The 27642-nt window shown below is 39.4% G+C and overlaps 3 protein-coding genes across 3 annotated transcripts; all 3 read left to right on the plus strand.

The window, feature by feature from the left end:
* Window positions 1-374: 374 nt before the first annotated feature.
* Window positions 375-6781, plus strand: ogfod1 (2-oxoglutarate and iron-dependent oxygenase domain containing 1). Its single transcript, XM_067590394.1, has 13 exons — window positions 375-632; window positions 2520-2665; window positions 2759-2805; window positions 4729-4829; window positions 4926-5042; window positions 5139-5230; window positions 5313-5441; window positions 5545-5658; window positions 5730-5809; window positions 5912-6180; window positions 6256-6384; window positions 6469-6527; window positions 6615-6781. Exons 1-13 carry the CDS (start codon window positions 470-472, stop codon window positions 6762-6764), a joined length of 1596 nt encoding a protein of 531 aa, XP_067446495.1. The 5' UTR covers window positions 375-469; the 3' UTR covers window positions 6765-6781.
* A 1594-nt stretch (window positions 6782-8375) lies between these two features.
* On the plus strand, window positions 8376-19414 carry tradd (tnfrsf1a-associated via death domain). Its single transcript, XM_067590407.1, has 5 exons — window positions 8376-8487; window positions 14121-14274; window positions 14378-14658; window positions 15119-15266; window positions 17509-19414. The coding sequence occupies exons 2-5, from the start codon at window positions 14124-14126 to the stop codon at window positions 17805-17807; spliced, it is 879 nt and encodes a 292-aa protein (XP_067446508.1). The 5' UTR covers window positions 8376-8487; window positions 14121-14123; the 3' UTR covers window positions 17808-19414.
* A 1086-nt stretch (window positions 19415-20500) lies between these two features.
* gnao1b (guanine nucleotide binding protein (G protein), alpha activating activity polypeptide O, b) lies at window positions 20501-27384 on the plus strand. Its single transcript, XM_067590432.1, has 8 exons — window positions 20501-20878; window positions 21045-21087; window positions 23652-23793; window positions 24058-24218; window positions 24310-24438; window positions 24577-24706; window positions 25375-25528; window positions 25646-27384. Exons 1-8 carry the CDS (start codon window positions 20761-20763, stop codon window positions 25831-25833), a joined length of 1065 nt encoding a protein of 354 aa, XP_067446533.1. The 5' UTR covers window positions 20501-20760; the 3' UTR covers window positions 25834-27384.
* Window positions 27385-27642: the final 258 nt, after the last annotated feature.

Raw genomic sequence — 27642 nt, forward strand, 5'->3', positions numbered from 1 at the left:
ATGAACCAATAGTTAACAAAAATAGATGAAGTGAGAGCACATAATATTAATCACTCAGAAGTTAAACCACTGAGTAATGTATATCATACATCTCAGAGATTTGACTTAAGTATAGATTACTTTTAATTCTTGAGTGCAAACAAGGCTGCACTCAACATTTGATAATGAACTTGTGGAAAACATAAATAATCAGGGAAATTTAATATCACTGATCTTAAAAAGAAATCCAAATGTTCTCATGTAAAAGGTGACAAGAGGTCAATAACAAAATAAATCAAACAGTTAAGTGGGACCAAATATGTTAATAAGTTAATAGTTAATTTCTCAGTTTTCCAACGCTGCCTGACAGTCTGAACTCGGGGCAAAAACAACAACGATCATAACGTCATTTCCCGGCGACGCACGACGCACATTTCACATCCACGTTATTACGGAGAGTGTTGTCAGAGCTGTCTTCATAAACTCTACGATGAGCTCCAAACGACGACAAGACGAGAGTGTAAACACGGACAAGAAGAAGAAGAAGAAGAAGACGAGTGAAGAGACAGCACATCTGTGTTCAGCTGTGGAAGATGAGCAGGTGAAGAGCGCAGTGAAGGAGGCGTGGAGCCGCAGGACTCACTACGACCACGGTGAGAGGACAAGACATCAAAACACTGACATGAAACTTCATTAACTGACAGACAGACAGACAGACAGACAGACATACAGACAGACAGAGATCACAGACTTGTCAGACTGTGACAGCTGGATACAGTAACGTTAATTGTAAAACTTTCTGTTCTGGGTTTTAACTTCTACAAAAACAAAACAATGATCAGCTGATCTTCACTTTGACCTGGTTTTAATGTTTCCACAGTGGCGGCTGGTTAAATATGTTCAAAGTGTGGCTGTGCCATAATAATAATGACAACAATAATAGTCTTTATTCATGCAGCACTTTTCAAAAACAAGTTTACAAAGTGTTTCACAGACATAAAAACAGAAAATACTCAATTACAATGCAATCACAAATTAGAATAAGTTCAAAAGAAATAGATACAGATAAAAGATAATGAATACAAATCGTAAGAATAAATAAATGCATAAAAGAGCAACAGCTGTTCTGCAGATCTGAGACTATGAACAGGGTTGTAAGAGGTGAGGATGTAGATAATGTAAGATGGAACAAGGCCGCTTATTCAGTCATTTTCAGTAACGATCCCAGTACAACTTAACACAAACTGCAGGATAGCAGTGCTCTGTGAAATAGTCAGTAATTATTTAATGCCAGCATCAACAAGTTGAGGCATTCTTACACAAAAGCACAAACAGCATATTGCACAAACACAAGCTTTTCCATTTGCATTTGAAACTGAACTTACAATTACTTATTCATTTTTACACATAACATCAAATTAGTTATGTTATTAGAAGTCAGCTTCCGAGTCAGGGTTAAGGGGAAAGTTAAGGGGAAACATAAATGATGATATTTAGCAGCAGATTCTTCGTTTTTGCACCACTTACACTTATGAAACTTTTAGACATCGCAGCAAAAACCTTGCCTTGTTTAAACCCACTTTCAGATCTGTGAAACCTTTAGTTTGCTTATGAAACACAAAAAGGGCGAATTCACTGTTATATCTCCCTCCAGACCACATTAGACCAGGTCCAGATCAAAAACCACTATACTTAGAACTGTCAAATCTGGATTAGATTAACAAGGAGACTTCAGAGAAACCTTTATTCTATTTGACAAGTCTAAATATAATGAAGAACTAAAAAAGTGTCTAAACATTTGACTGGTGCTGTATGTTGACTGATAAGTCAAAGAAACATCAGTACATGCCAAAGAAATGTTTGAAGTACTTCAGAAGTCTCCATTTAAAAGCTCTGAGCACTGACAAGTTTATATTTAAGTAGTAAAATGTCAAGCTGAGTACAGGTCTGTCACAGTGCTTTAGAGCTGAAACTAACTTTTCATTATCGATCAATCTACCTGTTAATTTGTTGATTAATCAATTAATCATCTTGTCTGTAAAATGTCAAAAAGTAGTGAAAAATATCCGTTATAGTTCCTCACACCCGCAGCTGATGTCTTCAGATGTTTCGTCCGACTAACAGTCCAAAATCCAAAGTTAAGAGTCATGTATGACCAAAAAAACATCAATCTTCACATCTGAGAAGCTGAAACCTGCTAATCTTTGTCATTTTTGTTTTAAAAATGATTAAAATAATTAAAGTTGACCTGTGACTATTTGTAGAATTATTATTATTTTAAATAGATATATTGGTTTATTGTTTTGCTCTGTTTTTTTTTTTACTTGTAGGGTCTGCTGTGGAGGATTTGTACCAGAAAATATTTCAATACATTTAAATGAGTTATTATGTTTGCTTTTATGTTTAAATAAAGGAAACTGGGAAATCAATTGTATCTGATTTTTTAATACTCTCAAAAATCAGTATCAGCCTCAAAAAAGTGAGTATTGGTGGGGCTGTAGTTATTTGTCAGCAGCTAATCCTTTGTTATTGTTGAACAGGGGATGTGGAGCTGGACTGCCATCCTTTCCCTCACTGCATCATCAAGAACTTCATCCGCAGCGAGACCTTTGTAGAGAACCTGCAGAGAGAGCTGCTGGGGCTCAACTTCCACGAGAAGTCCAACGATCTGTACAAATTCAAACAGGTGACCGTCAATCTGATTTATTCCAGTGGGTTTGTGTTGTTGTTGTTGTTGTCGTCGTCGTCCTCTTATCATTTTTACTGTGTTCCTGTGCAGTCAGATGACTTGAGGAAGAGGACGGAGCCACACATCACAGCCTTGAGGTGAGCTTGTATTCTTTGTCTGTGTATGTGAATAATTTAACAGACCTTATGTTTGTTGCTGTGAGGGATTTTTTTTATGAGTAACAGAATAAATACACATAAAGAAAAGGTGAGGATGATGTCTGGAGTTCTGACAATATGAGCTGCAAGTGTAAATAAAGTGCTTTAAAGAAAGTTTATCATCCTGTCAGATGGAAAATAAGCTTGATTTGATCCAAATTATTTTGAATCCATAATTTGATTTAAAAAAAAAAATCCGATTTGTTTTTAGGAATATTGTTATTAAATTGTTAGGTTGTATGTTCTTATTGACATTACATCACATTCAGTTGATCAATTTTAAACACTCAATCATTGAATCTTTACACACACTTTGCACTTTGGGGTTCAGTATCCCCCTGATAGAAAGACCTACTTTTATTTAAAGCACACATGTCTGTACAGGTTTCCTCCAACGGTCCCAGTTAGTATAGATGATTGACGGGTGGATGGACATTTCAACTACAGTAATGGTCGTCTGTCAAAATCCAAATTTTTTCCTACCTGACAGAATAACCTGCCTTCCTTTAATGCCAGGTGATGTTACTGGTGGGTTGTTTTGATTTTGTGGCTTTTTTCCACCTGACAGAATGAGGTACATTTGATAGTTACTTTTTACAGATACTTTCTACCTGGCAGAATGAGCTTCTTTACTTTGAAGCACTTTTACTGCACTGGTAGCTCATCCGCAGAGAGCAGCTTAAACTGTCAGGAAAACTGTTGTTAGTCGCTGCTGATCTCAGTGCTGCAAATGCTGCACAGATATTATGTCTGACACTTAGTCTATTTCTGTCATTCCTTTACCTCATATAGTCCAAAATTATTCAAGAGACATTTACCAGAGCTCCTTTTAGGGAGTTACATTTTAAATTTGGCAACAGACAGAGCTTTAAATCTGTATCTTTTTCACCAGTTTCTGATTTGGTTAAAGTTCTAAGTGTTAAGAAGGTTAAGCTGTTTTATGTTGGCAGATAGAAATCACAAGACTGAAATGCTGAAGACATTTTGAGATTTATCAGCTCCACCAGGTGGAGCCAGAGATTACGTCTGCTACCTAATTAGTACACATCCTTCATTAAGTGGTGATGATTCTGAAAGTTAGCATTAACATTTGGCAAAGCAGGACTGTGTGGTAAACCTAATGGAAAATGGCAGCAGCTGAATGCAATCTGCACAATAAAGTCAATACAATCCTTGTTGGAGCTGATTCTGTTTCAGCTTCAGTCTGATTATGTGCTGAACTTGGCAGTGAATTCAAGGCCAACACACTGTAAATCATTACAGCCGTGTAAATGGTGGAGAGCTCAAATAAACACCTAGATACAAATTTGTTTTTGTAGAAATATGGAACAGTGAGAGCTGCCAAGCCTGCCCAGAAGTTCAGGGTTGGAGCCAAGTCAGAGAAAAATTAAGATCTCAACGTGTAAATCAAGATGTATACGAGCGAGGTGTCAAGTCTGTATTCACATCAACACCTTTGTGTCACCTACATTACCTAAATAGCAAAATAATGTAAAAACATCTCCTTTATGTAGATGAACAGTTTTTTTAGGATTATGACAAGCTGTGTTTACACTGGAGAAACTGCAACATGTAATTTCTTCTAAATATGTATTTGTGATAATATGGTGCTCAACATACTGAAGAAACACACCCCTGGTGAATAAATACTGTAATTAAATGCACAATAGCGGCTTCCTCTGGGGATCATCTATTATTTATGTCAAAAATGTCATGCTAGGTTTAGACAGCAGAACAATCTGTCTGTGTGGCTTCCAACGTTTATCATTTTATACAGAGTTCAAAGTTCAGCATTATTGTCATTGTATAATCCAAGACGGGATGAAATGCAGTACACAAATATCTCTGTATCACTGATTTCAGGTCAGCACTGTTTGGGCGTTTCCGTTCCTGGCTTGGGGAGGTGTTGGGGGTTGAACTGGAGCCCACGGTGGATATTTCTTGTGCCAGATATGAATACACGGGTGAGGTTTGTCCTAAAACTCCAGAAGGAAGGTCCCTCATGATGCATTTTAATGTCTAATCATTTGTAAATATAAAGAAAATTCTCTCATTTCTAGATGTTCTTTTGTGTCATGATGATGAGTTGGAGGGGAGGCGCGTTGCTTTCATTCTGTATCTCGTGCCTCCGTGGCAGAGCAGTGACGGGGGAACGCTGGATCTTTACACGACAAACAGTGAGCCCCATTTTGTGTGTGTGTGTGTGTGTGTGTGTGTGTGTGTGTGTGTGTTTAGACAACAGACGCTTTGAATAATTTAATTCTTGTCATCAGGTGATTTCCAACCCCAGAGTATAGTGAAGTCGCTCGTACCCTCTTGGAACACACTTGTCCTCTTCGAAGTTTCTCCCGTCTCCTTTCATCAAGTAAGAATAGCCGCCTGCTGCCTTTTAATCTCAAAGAAGAGGCGGCGATTGCAGATCAATGACACGTGTTGTGTTTGTCCAGGTGGCGGAGGTTTTGTCGCAGGACAAGTGTCGTCTGTCTCTGAGTGGCTGGTTTCATGGGCCGTCTTTAGAACGTCCTCCGCGCCACATAGAGCCCCCCGTCCCTCGGAACCCGCACTTACCGAGAGACGTGCGTTTGGTCAAACTTGTTTTAAACAAACAGTTTTATTTCACTATCTTTAGGGCACAGCTTACGATCCTCCTCACGTGTGTTTGTTGTGCGTTAATCACAGGAGACGTTGCTGCTGGAGTGGGTTAATCCAGTGTACCTGGATATTTCCTATCAAGAGCAGATTCAGGAGGAGTTTGAGGATAGCTCTGAAATTCAGCTCAAAGATTTTCTCAAGGTAACTTCTCTTTTTTTCTGCCTTGACTGTTTCCACTTTTTCTTGCCGGCTGATCATGTGTCTGTCATCAGGAGGAGAAATTCAGAGAAGTGAGTGAAGCACTACGACTTGCTCAGATTCAGTGGACGAGGAGAAGTCCGGCCAATAAGAGGTGGGGATGTTTCACACGTCATTTGACTTGTTAACATTATCTGCTTTGTGTTGGAGAGAATATTTAAGACTGATTCCACGGTCTGTATTTGTGTGAATTAAGATGCTACGACGTGGCTTCTCTGGACACGTTGCCTCAGTCTGTGAGTGCATGTTTGGAGCTGCTTCGTTCAGAGGCTTTCTTCCTGCTTCTCTCCAACTTTACTGGCCTTCGATTGCACTACCTGTGTCCCGCTGATGATGACGACGACGAGAATAAAGATGAAGAGAAAGAGAAGAAGGAGCAAGGCGATGGAGAAGCCACAGGGTCTTCGACTGAATCATCATCAGCAGCAGCAGCAGCAGCATCAGCAAATAAAAGCAGAGACTCAGGTGTGTATGTATGAATGTGTTTGTTCAGATCTTCAGACATCTGTGTTTGTCTGTTTTTAACTCTGTGTTCTGTAGAGCTCAGCACACCTGAATGTTGCGGTGAACTGCGTCGATGGTCTCATGGTGGCTACACTTTATTACATGATGGAGAAGCAGCACGGGCAGAGTACGCTCTGGACCTCGTTTTGCCTTTCGGTTGTGCGGGTGAGTCACACACACACAGACACACAGTTCAATTGTCAATCAATAATTGCAACTGATAAGACTCTTTAAACTTGACTCTTTCAGACTGGCAGTCAGAGTTTGGGGGCTTCACATGTTACGTTGCTAACGAAGAGGATGAGGAGGTGAATGTAAATCACAGTATAAAGTGCAGACGTACACGTGGAGGCAATATTGTAGTCATAATTACTTTGTTGTTCTCCTCCTCACAGCTGCTGACGGTGTATCCAGAGGATAACTCACTGGCCTTGGTCTACAGAGACAAGGAAACCCTCAAATTTGTCAAACATGTCAACCACAAAAGCTGTTGTGATTCTGCTGACAGAGCGTTTTATGACTTCTCTTTTGTGTATTACGAATAAATATGTTCACATATTCATCTGTCTTGTGGGGTTTTTTTTGACAGCTTTTTGTATCTTAGGTGTTATGTACATTTTAAATTTCAACCTAAGAACAGGACACACACATCCACGGTGTCCTGGCCTTCTCATTTAAGACAGGTGCAGTTTCTTGCTCAAGGACACTTGCAACTTTTTTCTGTTTAATAGAAACTACTGAGCCGTACAATCAAGTCTGCTGAGGTTTTTCAGTCATAGCTCCCTTTCAGAACACGTCCATTCTTTTCTTATTGCAAATACAAGCAGAATATTTTGCTGAAATTGGCACTGCTATTGTTATTGCAGTTCACCCTGTAGCCTTCTGAAAGTCTAGAAGAGGATATGGGTGACAAGACAAGGAGCGGGTGGGACTAGTTGGCTGCATTCAATACTTTCTGCTTACAGATGAGACGGATTGTTCATTTTATTGACTGAAGAGAAGTAAAGCAGTCTTTGTGACTCTAATCTTTAAGTAATCCTGTCCTAACTAACTCATTAAACAGATTCTGGTGAAGATTATCAGTTATCAAAAAAATCAAGTTTTTGAAATACAGGTTAATTTATATTTAAAAAAAAAAGCTTTGCTCATGAAAATGTAAATAGTTTGGTTCATGTAAGAACTGTGAATAAAGATCCTTGGGTCCTCTTCATCTGTAAGATCGAGTTTGAGCTGGAAAATAACAGTTTAAATGAAAGAATAATAGTGATATCTTTTCATGACATTTATGTCAGACAGTGGTGAGATTAAAAAAGAGATGCACAAATTTACGAACTTAATGTTTACATGTTTTGGAAAAACGTATATTATTGAAAGTTATCCCTTAGTTCCTTTTTAGTTAGGGAGTGAGTTTCCCCATAACAATCATGTAAAACTGTCCCCATAAAGAGTGAACTGTAGCTACAAAAGGTTTTGACTAACAACCAAATTCTGCCAAGTACCTTGAAAAACTGCAGGTGTCAGAACTGGCGCTGTTTTAAAGTCAAAGCGTGCTCACACTGAATATTGATTTCATTTAGGTTTCTTCTATTTACTGAACTTTGTATGAAGTTAATTGATAAATAAAAACTATTTATGGCTTTATTTATTCATTATTTATATATAGTCATTATTTTAGCACCTAAAACCTGTGCACAGTAGGCTACTGTGTATGTTCCTGTGTATGCTCCTGTTCCTGCCAATGGCATATATAGACCTTTACATTTTTAGTTTTCTCAGCAGCTGTTAACATGAATAAAATAATTTAAATCCCTACAGTAAGAGCCTGAATCACAGTAAGGTGTAAAAATCTACAGTATATATCTGTTAAAACTGACAGTATGTTGTTCAGAAATGACAGTATCACTAGTATAACCATTAATGATTTGGCTCTCCACCATTTCCTTGTTGTTCTATTTCATTAATTGTTTCAACTCTCATCAGTTTTACCCTCTTACATAAGTGATTACGATTTAAGTATTTGAATTTTAAAGCTGTATATCTCTGTATGGATATATAAATGTGTTGCCCTACATATGGACTCCTACTTCAAAGAAAAGAAAAAACATCACTTCCTTCCCGTCATTATTTTCTCCCGGCATGTTGATTTCCACCAATCAGAGCGTTTCTTGGTGTGCGTTCAGCCAATGGAAGGCGAGGAAAATCTTACCGTGTTAGTGGACGTGATCCCCGAGGAGGAAGCGTCTCCGAACAATATCACAAAGTTTTGAGGTAAGTCTATGTCGACTTTAACGAAGTATGACTTTAAAGCGAAAGCAAAATAGGGATTAGTTAGTGTCCACGTCGTCAGCCTGGCCCCGCGCCTTGTAGCTGTACAGTCTGTTTAACTGTGTAACTGTATCTGGACGATTTACGGCAGTTGTGTCCACTGTACGTCAGGTTTACTAACACCAACTTAAAGTTACTCTCACACCAAACCCACGAAGTCCCCGTATCTTCTTAACATTACTCTCCAAATGTTAAAAGTTTTATTAAGTGTACTGGTGCTGTCTCCAGGTAGTCAAATCACAATATAAAACCCTTATAATACTAAAACCTGTTTCAGGTAAACTATTTGTACGTGCGCTAACCATTAATCACCTCCTGCTCTACTGGGTCGCTTAGCAACCACTTCTTTAGTTAGGCCTGTTGTTTAAATTATTAATAATAACATTTCCTCAAATTTATATTTAAATAACGTGAAAAATTGTGTATTTTGGCTATATTTTTTCGTACCTAAGTTGCAGTATAAAAGTGCATCTCTAGAAATACTCCAAAGCATATTTTAGCGATATTTAATTGGTTTTTGGAATGTTTTGATACACAAAGCAACACTAGACACTGTAAACAATGTGAAATGTGTAAATAAAACAGTAGTTTTACTGTATAGATGCAGCCAATCTTAAAGGATAGGTGCACAATTTTTATAGTGTGTCTTAAAACAACAGTCAGGTGTCCATATGAACACAGAAAGAGGTTTTCCTCTCTGTAATCAGTCCACACACTGTGTGTCCACACAGTCATTCTGTGCAAGAATGTATTTAAAGGTTTATCTGAAACTTATATGAGTCTTCAGCAGTCTGAGTTAGTCATATCAAGTGGATATCTGCCACATTTACAGTCTTTTTAGCATCAAATTCCCTCTTTGTGTTTCCTCGGACAGTTTTTCCCTGTTGAGCTGCGGTTGAAGTACAGTAACAAAAAGAGGAACTTTGGCACTAAAAAGACTGTAAAGTTGAAAGATGTCTTCTTGATTTGACTCATTTAGATGACTGAAACTTCATATTAGCGTCAGATAAACTTTAAAATACATTTTTGCACAGGAGGAGGACTGTGGATTTTGGCCCACATCACTTACATTGTAAGTGCATTATGAAGGGATCTCAATGTTTCAATGTTCATTTGGGCACCTGACTGTTGTTTTAAGACAACTTGAAAAATTGTGAACCCGTCCTTTAAAGGCACCAGCGGTCCACCTACACAGGTATTTTCACTTATTCTGCCAGACTAAACCGCCTCTCAGGACTGTGTGTTTGTACTGTACAGACTGTGCTTGACTGACGTCTCCCTCACTGTCCTGTTAGTTTTGTTGCACCTGTTGTGTAAAACATACACCTTTTATCATAGTAGTACATGAGTTTTGTGACATCATATAAATCCCATTATATTCATCCAACTTTATCCTGATTTCCATGTTTATGAGTTGCAGAGTTGGTTTTGTGGGGGCTACTAAGACTGTTACTGTTACTATATAACACTATATTCATTAAATGTGGGGTTTAATTTCCTTGAACATTGTATTCTGGCTGATGTGAGGCGTCCTTGTTTGTTGGGTTTTCAGTCACTAAGAATTATATAATTCAGATATAACAGACACTATTCACAAGTCAGGAAGTTGTAGTTACAATAACTCTGATAATACATGAGCAGATATCTAATTAGCCTACTCAGTAACTGGATACATCTGTGTTTGTGTGCAGGACCTTTAAATTGAGTAAACGTGGACAAAAAGTGTGAAAATTATTTTACTTTTGGAGATGTATACTGCCTCTAAATTACCTGGATTAAAAAAAAATAATTTAAATAGTGTCATACATTTTGTTGTTGCTGAAATGATTAGTTGATTAATGAATTAGCTGAGTGTCAGAAAATTAATTGCCAACAATTTTGATAATTTACTTATTGTTTAGGTGATTTATCAAACAAAAAAATACCAAACTTTTACTGATTCCTACCTTTCAAATGTGAGAACGTACTGCTTTTCTCTGTTTTATATCGTTGTAAATGAAATGTCTTTGGGTTTTGGACTGTTAGTTGGACAAAACAACAACTTTGTACATGTACACATTTGAATGTGGGAAAGTGTGATGGGCTCCTCTCACAATATATTTTGATATTTTAGACTAATCATAAATAATCAATACTAAAAAATTATCATTAGTGGCAGCACTACAAGTTATTACATTAAATGTTACATGAGTCTCATCCAGTCTGTTTTCCACGGGTCTGTGACGTTAACATCTGGAGTTATAAAAAAACAAAACAGTAAAAAACACAGAAACAAGCATCACTCCATCACAAAGATGTTAAATTACTAATTTCTGGAGGTTTATTCTTGTGTAGAACCATTTTTTTTCACCCAAATGTCAGCCAACCTGACTGTCCAGGGAATACTAGAGGTTGTCTTTTGGCAGCAAAAGCTAAATGATATATTTTAAGCTCCTGATGATCACTTAATCCTCATACAGCTGGTGAACTAATCTCACAGTATACTTCCAGAGTACCGGTAGATAGGATAGCATATAATTACATACTGGCTAAGTTGTGGAGATTCCTGTAGACCCAGTGGCCAAGCATACTGTGTATTAGTGAAATATGAGGACATGCATATAATCCAGCTCAAAGGATGCTCTTTCCACGCAGAGCCCTGCGCATCCTGTGTATGGAGACAACACCAAGAGTGAGCTCGCAGGCTTCGGTAGTTCATCCAGAGTACAGGAGTTAGGGGCTGGACTGGGGGAGGGGAGGACTGAGATTAAACATGTTTTTATGTAATGAGGGTTTCAAAAAGAGGTTGGGGTAAAAAAGGGTAAGGTGGAGTGAGGCCACAACCAGGACATACATGGTTTCAACGCCAGGAGGAAACATTTTTTTGGTCCAGACAGTCAGATTTATTTGTCTCATCACTTTGTTCTGAAGTGATATGAAACTATATCCTCTGGCTCAGATGAAGGGAAACATGTATTAGTTATTACATCACATGTTAAGTTCAGAGTGTGATGGTTGTGTAACTGAGACAATATCAGCTAGATCTGTCATAATCTGTTTTTTTTAATATTGTATTGTACTGCCATTAATCTATTGATCTTTTTTCATCATTTAGTCTACAACAGGTCAGAAAATGGTGAAATATACCAACCACAGTTTACCAGAGTAACAGGTGACAGCTTGTTTGGTCCGACGAATGGACCAAAGATATTCAGTTTGCATCGCAGGGCTCAATGTTAACTTTTTGAGACACTTGTCCTTAAGACAAGTAAATTTACTTTTCACTTGTCCAAGTACAAAAGTCACTTGTCTGGGTAAAAATCACTATAATTTACAAACAAACAGTCGAAAGCATCCAAACAGTATCAACATATAAATGATTGAATTTATTAATTTGATTAAAGTCATTACTTCCCTGTTAATGATCTTTTTCATTTGATCCTGAATTGTGAAGCACTTTGTTAAGTCTGTTTCAATATGAGCTCTATAGATTAATCATTGATCATCCTTCTGATGTTTAATAATGATGATTGACAGTGTTTCCACTAGGATTTTTTTCAGGGGGGTTGGTAGGCCGCCTGAAACTACTAGTTTTGTCACAGGGCAGGCGTGTTATGGATACATGGTGTTGACTGTCGTCATAGAAGCGGTTGTCCATGTCGCTGTATTTCTCTACACTGAGCTGAAATGAAACAAGTGCACATAAATTAGGTAAATAAATATTAACAATATTTATTTACAACACATAAATAAATGTAGCCTTTATGGATGATAGATGGACCAATCAGTCTCTATCTTAAAAACAAATGTGGAATCTCACACCGTCTATAACTTAAAGCCAAATCAAGACAAGTTTGACTTATAGATGAATAAGTCAGATGGATGATGAATCAGGATTTTGTTTCCCTATAACTGAACCTATCTGTCAGTTTTACTGCTGTGTTTACAACAGTTACTGATGTCAACAACCTTTTAACAGCTGAAGAAAACATATTAATATAGTTGTTGTATAGTGTTGGTACCTTTTATTAAAAGATCTGTAAATCCTTTTATAGCAGGTTTTAATCTTGTGCTTTGAGTTTTGTTTGTTAGGATTTCCTTTAGTTTACATTTGGGTAACAAATTGTGCTTTTAAAAATAATAACAGAATAGTAATTCATCTAGAAACAGGTGGAAGTCAGACATTACCAGTTTGTTCTGCCTCCTGCCTTGGATTTGTTCATCTCTCTCCAGGCTGCTCCTATGTGTTTCTCTTTCATCCTTAAATTGTTTCTTCAAATCTCGAATCAGTCGCACCTTCTTCCTTCCTGAATCAGTTCTTTATTTTCTTTACTTTGTTTTTCTTTCAACACCATTAACGTTACATCCTGCGATACTTCCGTACTTCTGTCTGATTCATTCACTCACCCTGAAAATGTAAAAACTTTCCTTTTAAAAATCAGACAGAGTATGAAGCAAAACTTTAACTTGTATGTTGTTAATCACAGTAATGTGGACAAGCGATACACAGTGGGAATACATCAGTAGTCCAGCTCTCCAAACTATCAGCTACATTAATATTAAAAGGTTGTTGACATCAGTAACTGTTGTAAACAGCACTAAAAGTGACAGATAGGTTCAGTTATTAGGAAACACAAAATCCTGATTCATCTATCAGTCAAACTTGTCTTGATTTAGCTTTAAGTTTGAGCAAATTAATTCCCCATAACTCAGTTTTGTTATTTTATTATATTTCAAACATTGATCTATTTTAATGGGTTAGGGTTAGACGGTGTGAGATTCCACATTTGTTTTTAAGATAGAGACTGATTGGTCCATCTATCATCCATAAGGGCTACATTTATTTATGTGCTGTAAATAAATATTGTTGATATTTATTTAATATTGATTTACCTAATTTATGTGCACTTGTTTCATTTCAGCTCAGTGTAGAGAAATACAGCGATATGGACAACCGCTTCTATGACGACAGACGACACCACGTATCCATGACACGCCTGCCCCGTGACAAAACTAGTAGTTTCAGGCGGCCTACCAACCCCCCTGAAAAAAATCCTAGTGGAAACACTGTCAATCATCATTATTAAACGTCAGGACGATGATCAATCATTAATCTATAGAGCTCATATTGAAACAGACTTTACAAAATGCTTCACAATTCAGGATCAAATGAAAAGATCATTAACAGGGAAGTAATGACTTTAATCAAATGCATAAATTGAATTATTTATATGTTGACACTGTTTGGATGCTTCCAACTGTTTGTTTGTAAAGTATAGTGATTTTTACCCAGACAAGTGAAAAGTAAATTTACTCATCTGAAGGACAAGTGACTCAAAAAGTTAACGTCGAGCCCTGCAATGAAACACGTTCCTTCAGAGGATTTGATTAGTTTCAGTTATAGTTTCAACATCGACTCAGACTACTTAAGTTAAAGGCTCATCTCTCATACAGGGAAGAGCTGCAGACACACGAGATAAGTCAGCATCTTTTCCACCAATCGATGTTATATAGGATGTAATGAAGAGGAATATCCACCTACTTTGGCTTTAACTCATTAGTCCGTTGGAATCATGTATGTTTCATATTGTGTTCAGAGAATGGCAGACAAGACTGTGGATCGTGGACCATGGACAGGATGTGCAGTTATGTTTCTGCAGTCACTCTGTCCCGGCGTGAACCTGCTCTCACTCTACAAAGACAAACAGGGAAAGTTCATTGTTTTCAAAGTCATAAAACTGACGCTTATAGGTGAGCACCAACTTTCTACTTTGGATCTATTAAACATATTAAGATAGAAGAGACATTCATGTTTTCTGGATGTCACGTTCATTAATCTGTTTTCCGTGGTCAGACTCTGCAGGAGGTCTGGGTGGTTATGAGATACTAAAGGTCCATGATGCTGATCCCTTTCTGGGGGTGGAGGTGAAGTTTGTGGACGTGGCGGCGTGTCAGCAGTTCCTCGAGAGCTACAGCACTGGAGCGGTGCGTCAGTCCCTCTCCCAGCACGCCTGCCGGCTTCTTGCTCTGCCCCAAGAGTTCACTGTGGAAACCCAGCTCAAGGCCGGTACACACATCTTGGATTTCTGTCTGGACAAGCTGGAACTTTGCCTACAGCACATCCACCTTTCACAGGTAAACTTATGGCAGCTCCAATATTTAAAAAATAAATTCTAGTAGTTGGTACTGAGCCTGATAATCAGACTGAATTCCCATTTTGTTTCACTTCATTCATTCAGCCTGACGTTGTGTTCTTGTTAGCTGATTTGTTCTCTGATTGGAGAATTGATTCTCCAACTGGTGGGAACATCTGTCAATGGGCACAACTAGTACTAATGCTAAAACCTGCTTGATTGAGTATGCTCGATGTACTTAATTGTCTCACAATGCAATGCACAAATTAAATAGAGGAGCTTCTCACAGCTGAAAACTTAAAACAGATAAAAGTGAAAATCAGTATAAATGGGAGTCATGTGAAATTATGAATTTACAGGTGAGATTGAGTCTGGAGAACACAGAGAGTCTGATTGAGCTCTCCGCTAAATGTTTTCATTCATTTTATTCCATTTAAGTGATCTTTGTCATTTTCTGTCAGCCGGAGCGCCTGCGTGATGAAGAGATTGATCATCTTGAGCAGCAGCTGACGAGTCAGGCCCTCGGTCCCGGCCCACTGTCGACCCCCCTCACACAGGAAGAGTCTCCTGTTCCCAGCAACTGCTTCAAGTTTCAGAACAGAGTGTTTGGTGAGTCGAGACGATCGTTTTCACTTTTGAGTTTTGTTTAGTGCGTCCTTCACAGAGTCACAATGGAGATTAAACTGCCATGTATAACACATAAAAAGATTTCTCTCTTCAATTTAAGATGCTCGATACCTTCTGTTAGATACACCTGAACCACAAAGCTGTAATGAATCAGTAGGAAACTGTAACGGCTACTTGAAAGGATCGAAGTGTTTCTGTATGTAAGATATTAACTACAAACTGCCTGTTGGTTTTGGTTCATTTCAAGAGCATGTTACAGTGAAGTTGTAACGATAAGAAACTTGCTTGTAATGATGACAATTACTCTTTTTTACCACAATTTTTCTAAAAAGAATTTAAATCTCTTTTATGTTGGTGCGTTTGTTCCCTGGTTTGAAGCTCCAGCATCTAAGATTTGATAAGCAGCTTTTTTAAATGCAGGTTGCTATTAAATTCATGTTTTCTTTTTCCTTCAAGACTGAACACAGTTTGTATTGTGTTTGATTTTCTGGTAGCATGTAAATTCATTGCTGTTTGTCAGATGGCTCTCTAATCCAACCTTTTATAAATTGATGGTCAGTCTATGGGGGAGATTAGTGCCAGCAGATAATATATTTGGATTGCATTAATTTGACATTGTCAACCTCATATTGAATTGTTAAATTAAAAAGAAAACATTACTTGATGAGCCACTACAAACAATACCTTCAAAGGGAAATTGATTGATTATTTTTGCTGGATTTAGCTAACATAAGATTTGGTTTCAGTTTTTGTAAAGTTTGACACAGTCTGTGCTCTTCATCAGTGGTCTTCTGTTCCCTGAGTCTTCCAAGGCCAGTCGCCCCCAAGTTCAAAGCTGAATGTGAATTATGAAAATATATTTAATATTTAGTAAACCAAATTCAAATGATAGAAAAACAGAAGAAAAAATGTTTTTCTACAAATTAATTTCTGTGAATTCTCTAATTCAGTATAACTGCATGTGTAAACTGAACAGTCTGATGTATCTTCTGTTGTTTTAGAGGTAATTGTTAATATGAATTACCTCAATATCAACACATGAAACTTTGTATTTTCAGTAAAAGTAGGAATACAGTTCACTTCAGAGGGACGTTGAAACAAACCACAGCTGACCAACATGTGAAATGTAATACTAAAGCTCACAATTAATTTCCTCCTCGGCTTTGTAGGTTAAATCCTAGTGTTTAATCACTGTTACCTTCACCAGGGTGACCAGTTGATGAATGATTTTGAATTTTTACTCTTTTCCTGTGAAAAGGATGTTTGACGTTTTTACTGGGACGAAGAAAAGTAGGAAAAAAATGTAACGAGTGATGATTACTAAAATGTATAAGTTGATTTTAAGCAGCAAATATTTTGTAAAAGTTTGGCCATTTAGAAACACTTAGTCTTAATTAAAAACAACACAAAGCCTGAGTATCACTATCAACTGACAAAAGTGTACATTAAAACTTCTCTAACTGATATTTTTATATGAACAATAGATCAGATCACATTGTGTGATATAAAAGGGATCACTTGTAGCAATAAACACCCACAGATCTGTCCCCCGACTGCAGTTCCTCACAGCTCTACAGAGTATTTCAGCATGTTCAAGCTCATCATTTTGGTTTTATGGCCTGCAGCTTTATTGTAGCAGCAGCAGGCAGCCAGTTTTAGCAAAACACCTCTGATGAACCCACTGCGTTCCTGTTAACATAGTGCTGCATTTAGGACCTGAAGAGCCAGATAAGTCCCTCAGAAATTGTTGAGGACCAGATCAGAGCTAAAAGGAGACTGAATACTGGACATTTATTTGTCAGGCGAACATGGATCCAAATGAACGGTGTCTGTTGGATGTATAAATAGAAAACTGGTTGCTAACATGTTTGCCACAACAACTTTATAGAGGATCATATGTCAGTATTGTGTTTCAATTTGTTCCACTGTCCCCAAGTGCCCCCCAAAAAATCAATGAACGCTGCTTTTATGCTTCGTAAACATTTTTCTTAAATTTAATGGAGCAACAGCTTCTATTGACAGAATAACGATTTACGTCTCACATATAAAAAAATCTTGTTTATGTCCCTTAAGTTGAAGGTGCACAGCCAGTCTTAAAGTTATTCTGGGAAATGTTTCTGTTTACACTTGCATCCGTCTACAAACCACAGTTTATGTAATCTGAATTAAGTACAGTTTACATTAATGTTTTTTTTTTTTTCTCCTTTATCCTTTGGCCCATCAGAGGACCGAATGCTGACAGCAGCAGATGTTCAGAGCTTTTCTAACGGAGTGGGCCGTCAGTGGAAGCATGTAGGGAGGGCCCTGGGGAAGAGCTGCCGGGCTCTGAAGGGTCCGGCCATAGACAACCTGGCCTACGAGTACGAGAGAGAAGGGCTGTATGAGCAAGCCTATCAGCTGCTCAGCCGATTCATCCAGGCGGAGGGGAGAGCGGCCAAGCTGAGCCGGCTGGTCAAAGCACTGGAGGACTGCAAACTCACCAGCCTGGCTGAAAATATTCTGGACATACAGCCACGAGAGTAACTCTGTGCGTACGACAGCAGAGGCAGAGCAGTCTGAAAACTGAAGGGGGTCATGTCTTCAATTTGTTGACTTTGTCCTGCCTGCTTTTTATATGCAGTATGTCTGATCTTTAACGATGTCTGTCCATCCTTGTGTTTAAAATCATTCCTGAGCATGTGTGCGTGTGTGTGTATGTGTGTGTGTGTGTGTGTGTGTGTGTGTGTGTGTATGTTTCAACATCTCTATGAGAACTGAGTGATTTAACGTCTTTATTTGCTTTTCAATTATTAGTATTATTCATTTAGGTGAAATGTCATCACTGTTACTGTGTGCTGTGTGAGTTTTTAAAGCACTGTTTAAATCGATTTCATCATGTACCTCTTTTTATTTCTGCTCTTCATGTTGATTTACGGATGAAACCTGTTGTGTCTTGTTGCTAATGACTGCACAACTGAAGGATATTGATTTTTTTTTTTTCTACAAAATGGGTGCATACAAATTAAATGGTTGTAAAAAAAAAACAAGTCCTCATGTTTGTGTTGGATGCATTAGTGTAATTAAAACTGAAAACATAATTTTGTCAAAATTCCCTCAGGTGTAATTTAGTGTTAACACCCCCTCATCCCCCCCCCCCACTACCATCACTGCCTGTCACTCACACACGTGCACATGCTCATATGATTAAACTGTGTTGATTACTGGTGCCGTCGCTGGATGTGTGTATGCGCCTGCATGTGTCACGTTGCGGCAGCTCCAGGGCAGATAGGTGGAGATTGCAGCTGAGGTGTGTATGTGTGGAGGTTTTATCTCAGCCTGGCTGTCAAAGAGGAAATTCACTGATGGATGGAGTCGCTGCAGGTTGAGCTCCTTCTGTTTTCATTCAGGTCCACTGGAAAAAGCCCAACAGCCCCCCCCCCAACCCCTTTTACTCCACTTGACCATCCATCCAGATGTGATGTGTGGATTAGAAGCTTTTATCACACACACACACACACACACACACACACACACACACACACACACACACACATACACTTATTACTGCTATATGGTATGGACACAACCCCCAACATACACAGTTTATAAGTTATGATAGACACACACATCTCTCTTTGCCTCTGCTGTAACCACGGCGATAGCTGCCACTCAGATCATGTCCTGTAATATTTTTGGGAATTTCAAGGGTTTTAATGACATCAAGAGAAATTTACATTGTGCAGTGACACAGATCTTATGTATGTTGGGTTTTTAAAGGCTGATTCTGATATTAAATCTGTTTTCAGGCAGAAACTAAATCAAATAAAAAGCATTTTGTGATTTCCAACAGAATTGCAGACCTGGCAGTGAAGAGAAAGCATTGAAACAACATATAGACCAGAAAATACAGATAAAATATAGTTGAAGTGTTTTATGAATTTATATTTTTTAAATACTGAAACTTTTGTACAGTTAATCCATCATTTTTCAGGTTGGTTGGGTTTTGTTGGATCTCAGTATTTCTAAAATCCTGGCTACAACTCCTTGAAACTAACAGATATTATTCTACCTTTGAGATTTTACATAAAACACACTTAATTATACTTTGACAGGAGTTGATCTGATGCATTGTGGGTTGTTTTTTTTTTGATAATAAAAAAATACTGATAATACTTTTGTACTTATTGTATGTATTTTGAATCCTTATATTTTTTAATAAAGGGAAATGTAGGCCTACATTTACTCAATTATTGCACTTGCTTGCGCTTATTTTTCACAGTATTTTCCATTTTATGTGTGGGGGAGTAGAAGTATAAAGATACTAGAAGTATAAAGATACTTCTACTCCCCCACACTTCAGAGAGAAATATTGCAGTACTTAATACTCCACTACATTTATTTAACAGCTGAAGTTACTTCACAGATCAAGTTATTATTTACAAAACCTGTGATGAGCTTATAAAATATAGGTTAATCTTCCTAACAGTACATTTCACTGCTAATACTGATGTACTTTTAATTAAGTAACATTTTGAATGCAGGACTTTTAATTATAATTGAGTATTTTAAATATTTTTCACCACTTTTTTCTACATTTTTGTATAGCTACTCCTCCACAACTGATAATCCGGCTACATTTTTGATATAATTCTAAAAAATCTTCTTGCTGTGCTCCTTGTCCACCACCATGCCTGTGTGTTTAACGCCTGTTTACGTTGTTGACATGTTTAAATCGTAGACTGTGTGGTTTAAACTCTGCTGCAACGCTTGAATAATAGAATAATATCAGTGTTGGGCTGACAGCACAATTCCCACTAATACCAAGAGACAAGAGGGCAACATTTGCCATTTAAAGGGCTCTTTCATTTGAATAATCTTTCATGGGACGTGATTAAAGCGCCTGCCTCGGCTGCTCTGACGTCAGCGAGATTGTCTGCGTTAGGTGAGTCTCGCGCAGCCAGCCTCTTGCTTCCCTCCTCTTCCTCTCGCGCCCCTCCTTGTCTTCGCGAAAGACACGATGAAATCGCTCGCGTTCGCTGTCATCATCATCATCATCAGCGCCGCCCCGTAGAGAGAGAGAGAGAGAGACAGAGAGAGAGAGAGAGAGAGAGAGAGAGAGAGAGAGAGAGAGAGAGAGAAAGAAAGAAAAGAGAGAGAGAGAGAGAGCTGGAGACCCCCCTGCCCCTCCTCCTCCTCCTCCTCCTCCTCCCCACCTAACAACAACCCCAACCCCGCAGGCTCGAGCACAACGACCCCACCCCCCCAGCCCCCTCAGAGAGAGGGCACGGAGCGAGAGAGACAGCACTCGGGAGTCACGGAGAAAAGACGGTTCCCGGCTCTGTTTTGCCCTCAATCCGGGCCTAATGCTGTAGCGGACAGCGCGGGGAGGAGAGCGCGAGCGAGAGAGAGAGAGAGAGCGAGACAACGCACTGATTGAGAGTCGGCGAGGGACAGGGCGGACCGGAGAGACGACGGGATTGCTCATTCGCCTGGAAACATGGGATGTACACTGAGCGCCGAGGAGCGCGCAGCTCTGGACCGGAGCAAGGCCATCGAGAAAAACCTGAAAGAGGACGGGATGGTCGCCGCCAAGGACGTCAAACTGCTCCTACTCGGTAAGAGGGAGCCTCTCCGGCCGCGGGGCGAGCTGCCGGCAGGGAAAATCAGTACCACGGAGAGCACCTCCGCCCCATGCAGCCCGGTGGGGCTGCATGGGGCGGAGGTGCTCTCCATGGTGCTGATTTCCCTGCCGGCTCTCACTCTGTCCTCCGTTCTTTACAGGCGGCGGGGAGTCCGGCAAAAGCACCATCGTCAAACAGATGAAGTAAGTGGCTCTTGTGTTGCTCATTTTTAACCCACTCCGTCACAACCCAGAGTGAAAGGCCCGAGATTGCACCCTCCTCCCCCCTATCTGTGCTCAGGCAGGTTTGAGCCGCCATGTTTCCGAGAGGCCGTAGCCCCGGAGGAGGAGTGCCGGTGACTCGAGCACCTCCTGCAGACCGACAGTGAGGCTGCGGAGGAGGCCGCACCGGTGCGTCCCATGGTGCTATTCACCGCCTGGGTGCTAAAATGTAGTTAACGAAGGGTTTTTACTTCGCTACGGGGAGTGTGTGACAGGGGATATGTGTGTGGGTGTTGTTCCTCTATATGTGTGTGTGTGTGTGTATGTGTGTGTGTGCGCGCGAGTGTGTGTGTGTGTGTGTGAATTACAGTGAGGTCACTACAGCTCCATTAGTGAATACCTCTGCTTTTAATCTTAATGGCTTTAAGTGCCCGATATCGCCGGGAGTACTTTGCCTATAAAGCGGATTTACGCAGAAATATGGCTTCTAAAACCGCATCTAAACCTTCCCCCTGTCTAAGCTAAATCACTCTTTGATGTTTTAAATCACTGTTGTTATTTTCTCTAAACCTCTTAGTTAAGTTTCTAGATGTTTCAGTCACCGTCCATTGTATATTTTGTCCTGTGAAAACATCTCTCTACCAGTGTTTGTGGGTAGCAGTGTGCCTGCCTCCGTCCTGCTCAGCGCATCCCGGCCTGCAATGCACTGACTGCAACCTCCCTCCCTCTTCCTCCCCTCTTCTTCTTCTTCCCCTTCACCTCATCACCCCCCCTTTGGTCTCTGGTGGTCCATAAGTCACTGCTCTGCCCTGATCTCAAGACACAGGGCTAAATAGTGTTTACAAACATTTTTCACGGTTTACTTTAGCCTAAGCAGGCAGCATATGGACGTGGTTTTACTACACATCGTGGGTCATAAAGTTCGGGGGGTATATTTTGTATGCTCTGCTGTTATTTGTCCACAGGTTAGTATGTTGGTGGAGATTCAGTCTTTATATTGTGTGAATGAGGTGAGACTACACCTGTCGTTTCACTCTCATTGCAGCATGTGAGTGAGAGAGAATCTAAAAAAAGGCACACTTTAAAAACCTCAAAATATTCGGATAATGTGTCTCATAATAGTGGAGTATCATAGTTAAAAGGAAATATATGCACGGTGAGGCTCACGGGATATGAATTATATGAATTAAACAACAAGCAGCCTCCCTGATGGGTGATGTACTAACCATGCTAGTCAGTTGCAGCTGCAGAAATGTCAGGGAAGTCTATTTTTACACTTTTCTGTGATTGGTCAGGTAAGTTTTCATCAGTTGCACATACTGTACAGAGCTGAAAGGATTAGTCAAACTATTTTCATAATCCGTTAACAATTTAAGTCATTTTTTAAAGCAAAAGGGCCAAAAATGTTCTGGTTGCAACTGTATTAAAAGTGAATACTTACTGGTTTTATTATGTGATATTGAGCTGAGTTGGTTGGATGAAACAAGCAATTTGAAGACGTCACCTTGGGCTCTGGGGAACTGTGATTAGCATATTTAACTAATTTCTTATAGACAGAATGATTAATCGAGAAAATAATCAGCAGATTAATCATTAATGAATATAATAATATATAATATAATATATAATTTAAACTCTCTCTTTGTGGCTTGTGAGGCTTTTTCAGACTTCTCATCCATAATTACATACATGTGCCTGCACAAAATATTAAAAAAACGCCTCCTGTTTCAGGGTTTTCCCCCTTAAAACACTGAGCAGAGGTGATAAACCAGTGAGATACTGGTGCATCTAAACAATAGTCACAATTATTTAATGGCCTTTGTTGTGTAAACTAGCACCTCTGCTCCTTTCCCCTGAAGTTTAACGTTGTATTTAATAAAACTATATATGATTTTAGCAGAGGTGGTCTTTGTTTCTGGTAAAAATCATCATCCCTTATTTATCTTCCTTCTTAAACTATCGATCACTGATCATAAAGGGGGTGAAGAGGAGCTGCAGAAGTTTAAAATATTAGAGACAGTTTCAATGTGGATTACAGGTGAGTGTCAGGAAAGACATTGTGTAGATTTGGTGTATATGAGGTCAGAGTGAGAGCGATGCTGATGGATAATTTGACGATGACCAGACCAGTGGAGTCCTGTGTTATGTGATTGATCAGTATTCTGACTGATTCCACTCCATTGGCCGTCATAAAATATAAATGGCTTAAATATCACATTAGTGTCCAATTACAGATCACAGACTGACAATGTGATCAATTTCTGTCCCATTATACACTACTGACACACTTAAAGATGCCTTTTAGTTGGAGATGGTTTGAGGAGTGGAGGAGAGATGATAAGATGTAAGTGTTGGATGTCAAAAAGAAGGAATCGCCTTACACACACACATACAGAAAGCTCTGTATCAGCAGAAGCATGTAGACCTTTATCCTCAAAGGCTAAGAGACGATTGTTTAGGATCTGCAGGAACATATGGTTATATTTAGACTTTTTCTGTTTAGTCCACTCTTGTGTCTGTGTGCTAATGTCTGTGTGCGCATGCAGGATTATCCATGAAGATGGCTTTTCTGGGGATGATGTGAAGCAGTATAAGCCTGTGGTCTACAGCAACACCATCCAGAGCTTGGCAGCCATCCTCCGAGCTATGGACTCCCTGGGCATCGAGTTTGGAGACAAGGATAGAAAAGTGAGTCACCTTTACCCCCTCCTGCTGAATTGTTCACACACAAATCCGCAAAGCCTTTATTTACACATCCTTAACATTTAGGGGATGAAATGTCAAAGTGCTAAAGTAGAACTGGCTGTTATGGAGGAAAAATTAAATAAAAATAACACTTTTTCAGCATCTTTTTAGCTGAAACTACACTGCGTATCTTTATTTACAATATTAAATAAAAAAATCCTGTTTTTTTGCCCTTTTCCCCTGATGTTGTGAAACGTTTTCTTACAGGCGGATGCTAAGCTGGTATGCGATGTGGTCAGTCGTATGGAGGACACGGAGCCATACTCTGCAGAGCTTCTCACTGCCATGAAGCGTGTATGGACGGACGCTGGGACTCAGGAGTGCTTCAACCGTGCCCGGGAATACCAGCTCAACGACTCTGCCCAATAGTGAGTAGAGTGAAAGGACAGAACGAGAAAAATACCTGTGAAAAATATATAAATGTACACCTATTTGATCTTTTGTCCCTGTTGTCATCAGCTACCTGGACAGTCTAGACCGGATCGGGGCGGCAGACTATCAGCCCACAGAGCAGGACATCCTGAGAACCCGAGTGAAGACCACCGGTATCGTCGAAACCCACTTCACCTTCAAAAACCTCCATTTCAGGTAGCGTGCGCCGAATCGTTGCACCGTCATAGCTCATGACTACAAGACTTGGCCTTTGTTGCTGGCATTTTGTCTAAGATTAGGTTCAGGGATTGTGGCTCTGTATACGAATTGACTTCTTGTATTGTTTTTTTCCAGGCTGTTTGATGTAGGAGGTCAGAGGTCAGAGAGGAAGAAGTGGATCCACTGCTTTGAAGATGTGACAGCCATTATCTTTTGCGTTGCTCTGAGCGGCTACGATCAGGTGCTCCATGAAGATGAAACAACTGTAAGTGTGACTCAGTGAACACAGACTGAATCCTTCATGGTGGAGCTTCAATTGATGTGTTTTTATAAAGGCCGATATTTCTAGAAAGATAGCTAATATTTTGTGTTCTCATTCATTATAAAGACACAATTTTCAGTGTTTGTTTCTCCGCTCAAGTCAAGCCAGATCAATGTCGTTAATATAGCCCAGTCAGAATCACAAGTTTGTCCTAGAGGCTTTAACACATTATTTATCCTTAGACCCTCAATTCAAACAAAAACCTTTAACAAGAAAAAAGGCAGAAACCTCATAAAAAGCTGGAGAGGAAGGACACAGTGACACTTAAATAAACCTATTAAATCAGTTATATATTAAGATACGAATCAAACTGTACCGTGTTTTATGACTTTGAATCACACTGACTGTGATATATATGGTGTATTTAATATTTTCAGTCAGTTTGTAGAAATCTGTTTTCACTTTTACATTTAATTTAATCAAAAAAAGCCACAAAATCTACTTTTAAATCAACGTCGTAAGACAGTGTTTTACTGTCTTACTGAATATTTTTTACAGGCGCTGTATTAGTTAAACTTGCATGTTGTAACGCTGCATGTTTTAGTTATTTTAGTCCAATGTTTCTCTTCATTGTAACACTAACCTCATTGTTTTATTTATTCCTCCTGCAGAACCGCATGCATGAGTCGCTCATGCTCTTTGATTCCATCTGTAACAACAAGTTCTTCATCGACACCTCCATCATCCTCTTCCTCAACAAGAAGGATCTGTTCGCTGAGAAGATCAAGAAATCACCGCTGACGATCTGTTTTCCAGAATACACAGGTGAGCGTCTCGCCTTTCATTCTTAAATGGAGCTGCTTTATGAGCAAACAGATTCATATGAAGTCTCTCATATTCTCTGGTCTCTTATTCTCTCTATTCCCTCCGTTTTGTCTCCAGGTGCTAATACTTACGACGATGCTACGGCATATATTCAGGTTCAGTTTGAGAGTAAGAACCGCTCTCCCAATAAGGAGATCTACTGTCACCTGACCTGTGCCACAGACACAGGAAACATCCAGGTAGTGTTTGATGCCGTCACTGACATCATTATTGCAAACAACCTTAGAGGGTGTGGCTTATACTGAGGCCTGGCCAAGCACAGAGGTTGTCATGGAGAGTATGAGGTGTTAATAATGATAATTTTGATGATACTTAAACACATAAATATGTAATTCTACACGTCCAAATGGACCCAAAGAGCTGCCGTCAGACACCACACTGAATTATTGTCATGATTTGTTCCCTTCCTCTTACTATGATTTCAGTACACAACCCCAGTTTTGTCTTATAAAAAAAATGTGTTTTTTGAGCTGAATGTTTTCATGATTTGTTGATGACTTTGTCAACAACTGGGAAGGTCAGAAGTGGCAGCACCGGGGTTGTATTCAGCCTGCGCCTTGTTTAGCAAAACTCAGCGCAGAAAATGCAACGCGAGGAGTGTGAAATGCCATTTTCACCACAACATGGATTATAGTACCATTCTGTATGTGACATTATTATGTGCAAGTCTCGAGGCATTTATCAGCACTGAATATAGCCTCTGATGCTCCGTTTGAAGAGCTGCTGTGTGTATGAAGGTGGAGATGATGATGTTGGGGAGGTGCTGTGCTCGTGGCTGAGGGTCATGGTTGGGAAGAAGGAGGCTATTTTAACTTTCAGACGGGACAAAGCTCCCCTCTCCTTCAGACCCACACATGACTGAGTAGCCTGCAGGTCTGTTCCACTTGTTTTCTCTTTTACTTTAAAACATAATGAAAGAGAGGATTCTTCTGTTTAGAGTGGTTGCCCATTGCCATTGGCTTCCTGTAGCGTGAGGAAATGCCTATCAGCCAATGATATCTCAAAAAAAAGAAAAAAAAAGGAAGAAAAAAAAAAAAAGAAGTCACATCGGTGCCAACCATCTGAGAACGACAGATAGGGGATTAGGATAAAAAAATCATAGCTCATGTTCATATTATCAACTGATATTATTTAAGTAAAAGATATAACACTTTATTATCATCGAATGATTTATTTATTTAAGCCTCATGCCCTACATGCCTCCTCCTACCTCCTGAAATCCCGTGCCACATATTTATTTCCTGTCATGAAAAACTGGGGTATACACCAATACCTGTCTACAGTTCAGAGGGTAGAAAGCAGCCCTCCAATGACATCTTGTTCTCTGTGTGGTGCTTTACCCTTCGATGTGAATCTGTTTAGAAATAGAAGACTGCACGAGGAGAACAATATCATTTGAGGCAGCCTCTGTCTGGGGAGTTGGGGGTTTTTTAAACCCACCTCTCCCCTGATAAGTAAACAGGGAACCATCATCCCCCCCGTCTGTCACGTTTCTCTTTTCACAGAGAAAAAGTAACAGCTCTCCATTTTCACCTGTGCACCCAAAAATTCATCTTCCTACTCCTGTATACTCTTACCTATCACATATCAGTCCCCATATCCTATCTCCATTTTCACCTTAAAAAGCACCGTACTGTATATATATATTATGATTATACCAGACTTTTTTTTACTGTGAATGTTTTTGTGCTGCACCCTCATCCTATTCGGTAGTTTATTGGTTGCTCTCATGTGGAATGTTTGTGCTGAGCCAATCGAATGTTGTGTTTACATTAAAGCCACACTTTTCCTAACTACTCCTGTGTTTCATGGTCTGAGTCTGATTATGCTGAAAGGTAAGAGGGTTGACTGTGTGACCGCAGCAAAAGTTTAAACACACTGACCTGCTTTAATCTGTGCAGAGAATTAAGGTTAAACCAGGAAATTAGGCTGAACATTATGAGAATGGACCACTTTTAATGCTTCATTGCCTGGTGTATTTAGTGTCAGGAATATGTACAGTGTATAAAAAATTGGGAACAGGTCTTGCATGGCAATAGGGCAGCACTTCGTGA

Source organism: Thunnus thynnus, chromosome 1, assembly GCF_963924715.1.
Source record: "Thunnus thynnus chromosome 1, fThuThy2.1, whole genome shotgun sequence".
Lineage (NCBI taxonomy): Eukaryota > Metazoa > Chordata > Actinopteri > Scombriformes > Scombridae > Thunnus > Thunnus thynnus.

Excerpts from the sequence above, each read along its gene's own strand:
- ogfod1 (XM_067590394.1), top strand. The coding sequence starts at position 470 with ATGAGCTCCAAACGACGACAAGACGAGAGTGTAAACACGGACAAGAAG. Across the intron at positions 2,806-4,728 it reads CCACACATCACAGCCTTGAG|GTCAGCACTGTTTGGGCGTT; the intron begins GTGAGCTTGTAT and ends CACTGATTTCAG. Across the intron at positions 5,810-5,911 it reads AGAAGTCCGGCCAATAAGAG|ATGCTACGACGTGGCTTCTC; the intron begins GTGGGGATGTTT and ends GTGTGAATTAAG.
- tradd (XM_067590407.1), top strand. The coding sequence starts at position 14,124 with ATGGCAGACAAGACTGTGGATCGTGGACCATGGACAGGATGTGCAGTT. Across the intron at positions 14,659-15,118 it reads AGCACATCCACCTTTCACAG|CCGGAGCGCCTGCGTGATGA; the intron begins GTAAACTTATGG and ends ATTTTCTGTCAG. Across the intron at positions 15,267-17,508 it reads GTTTCAGAACAGAGTGTTTG|AGGACCGAATGCTGACAGCA; the intron begins GTGAGTCGAGAC and ends TTGGCCCATCAG.
- gnao1b (XM_067590432.1), top strand. The coding sequence starts at position 20,761 with ATGGGATGTACACTGAGCGCCGAGGAGCGCGCAGCTCTGGACCGGAGC. Across the intron at positions 24,707-25,374 it reads TCCATGAAGATGAAACAACT|AACCGCATGCATGAGTCGCT; the intron begins GTAAGTGTGACT and ends TTCCTCCTGCAG. Across the intron at positions 25,529-25,645 it reads CTGTTTTCCAGAATACACAG|GTGCTAATACTTACGACGAT; the intron begins GTGAGCGTCTCG and ends TTTTGTCTCCAG.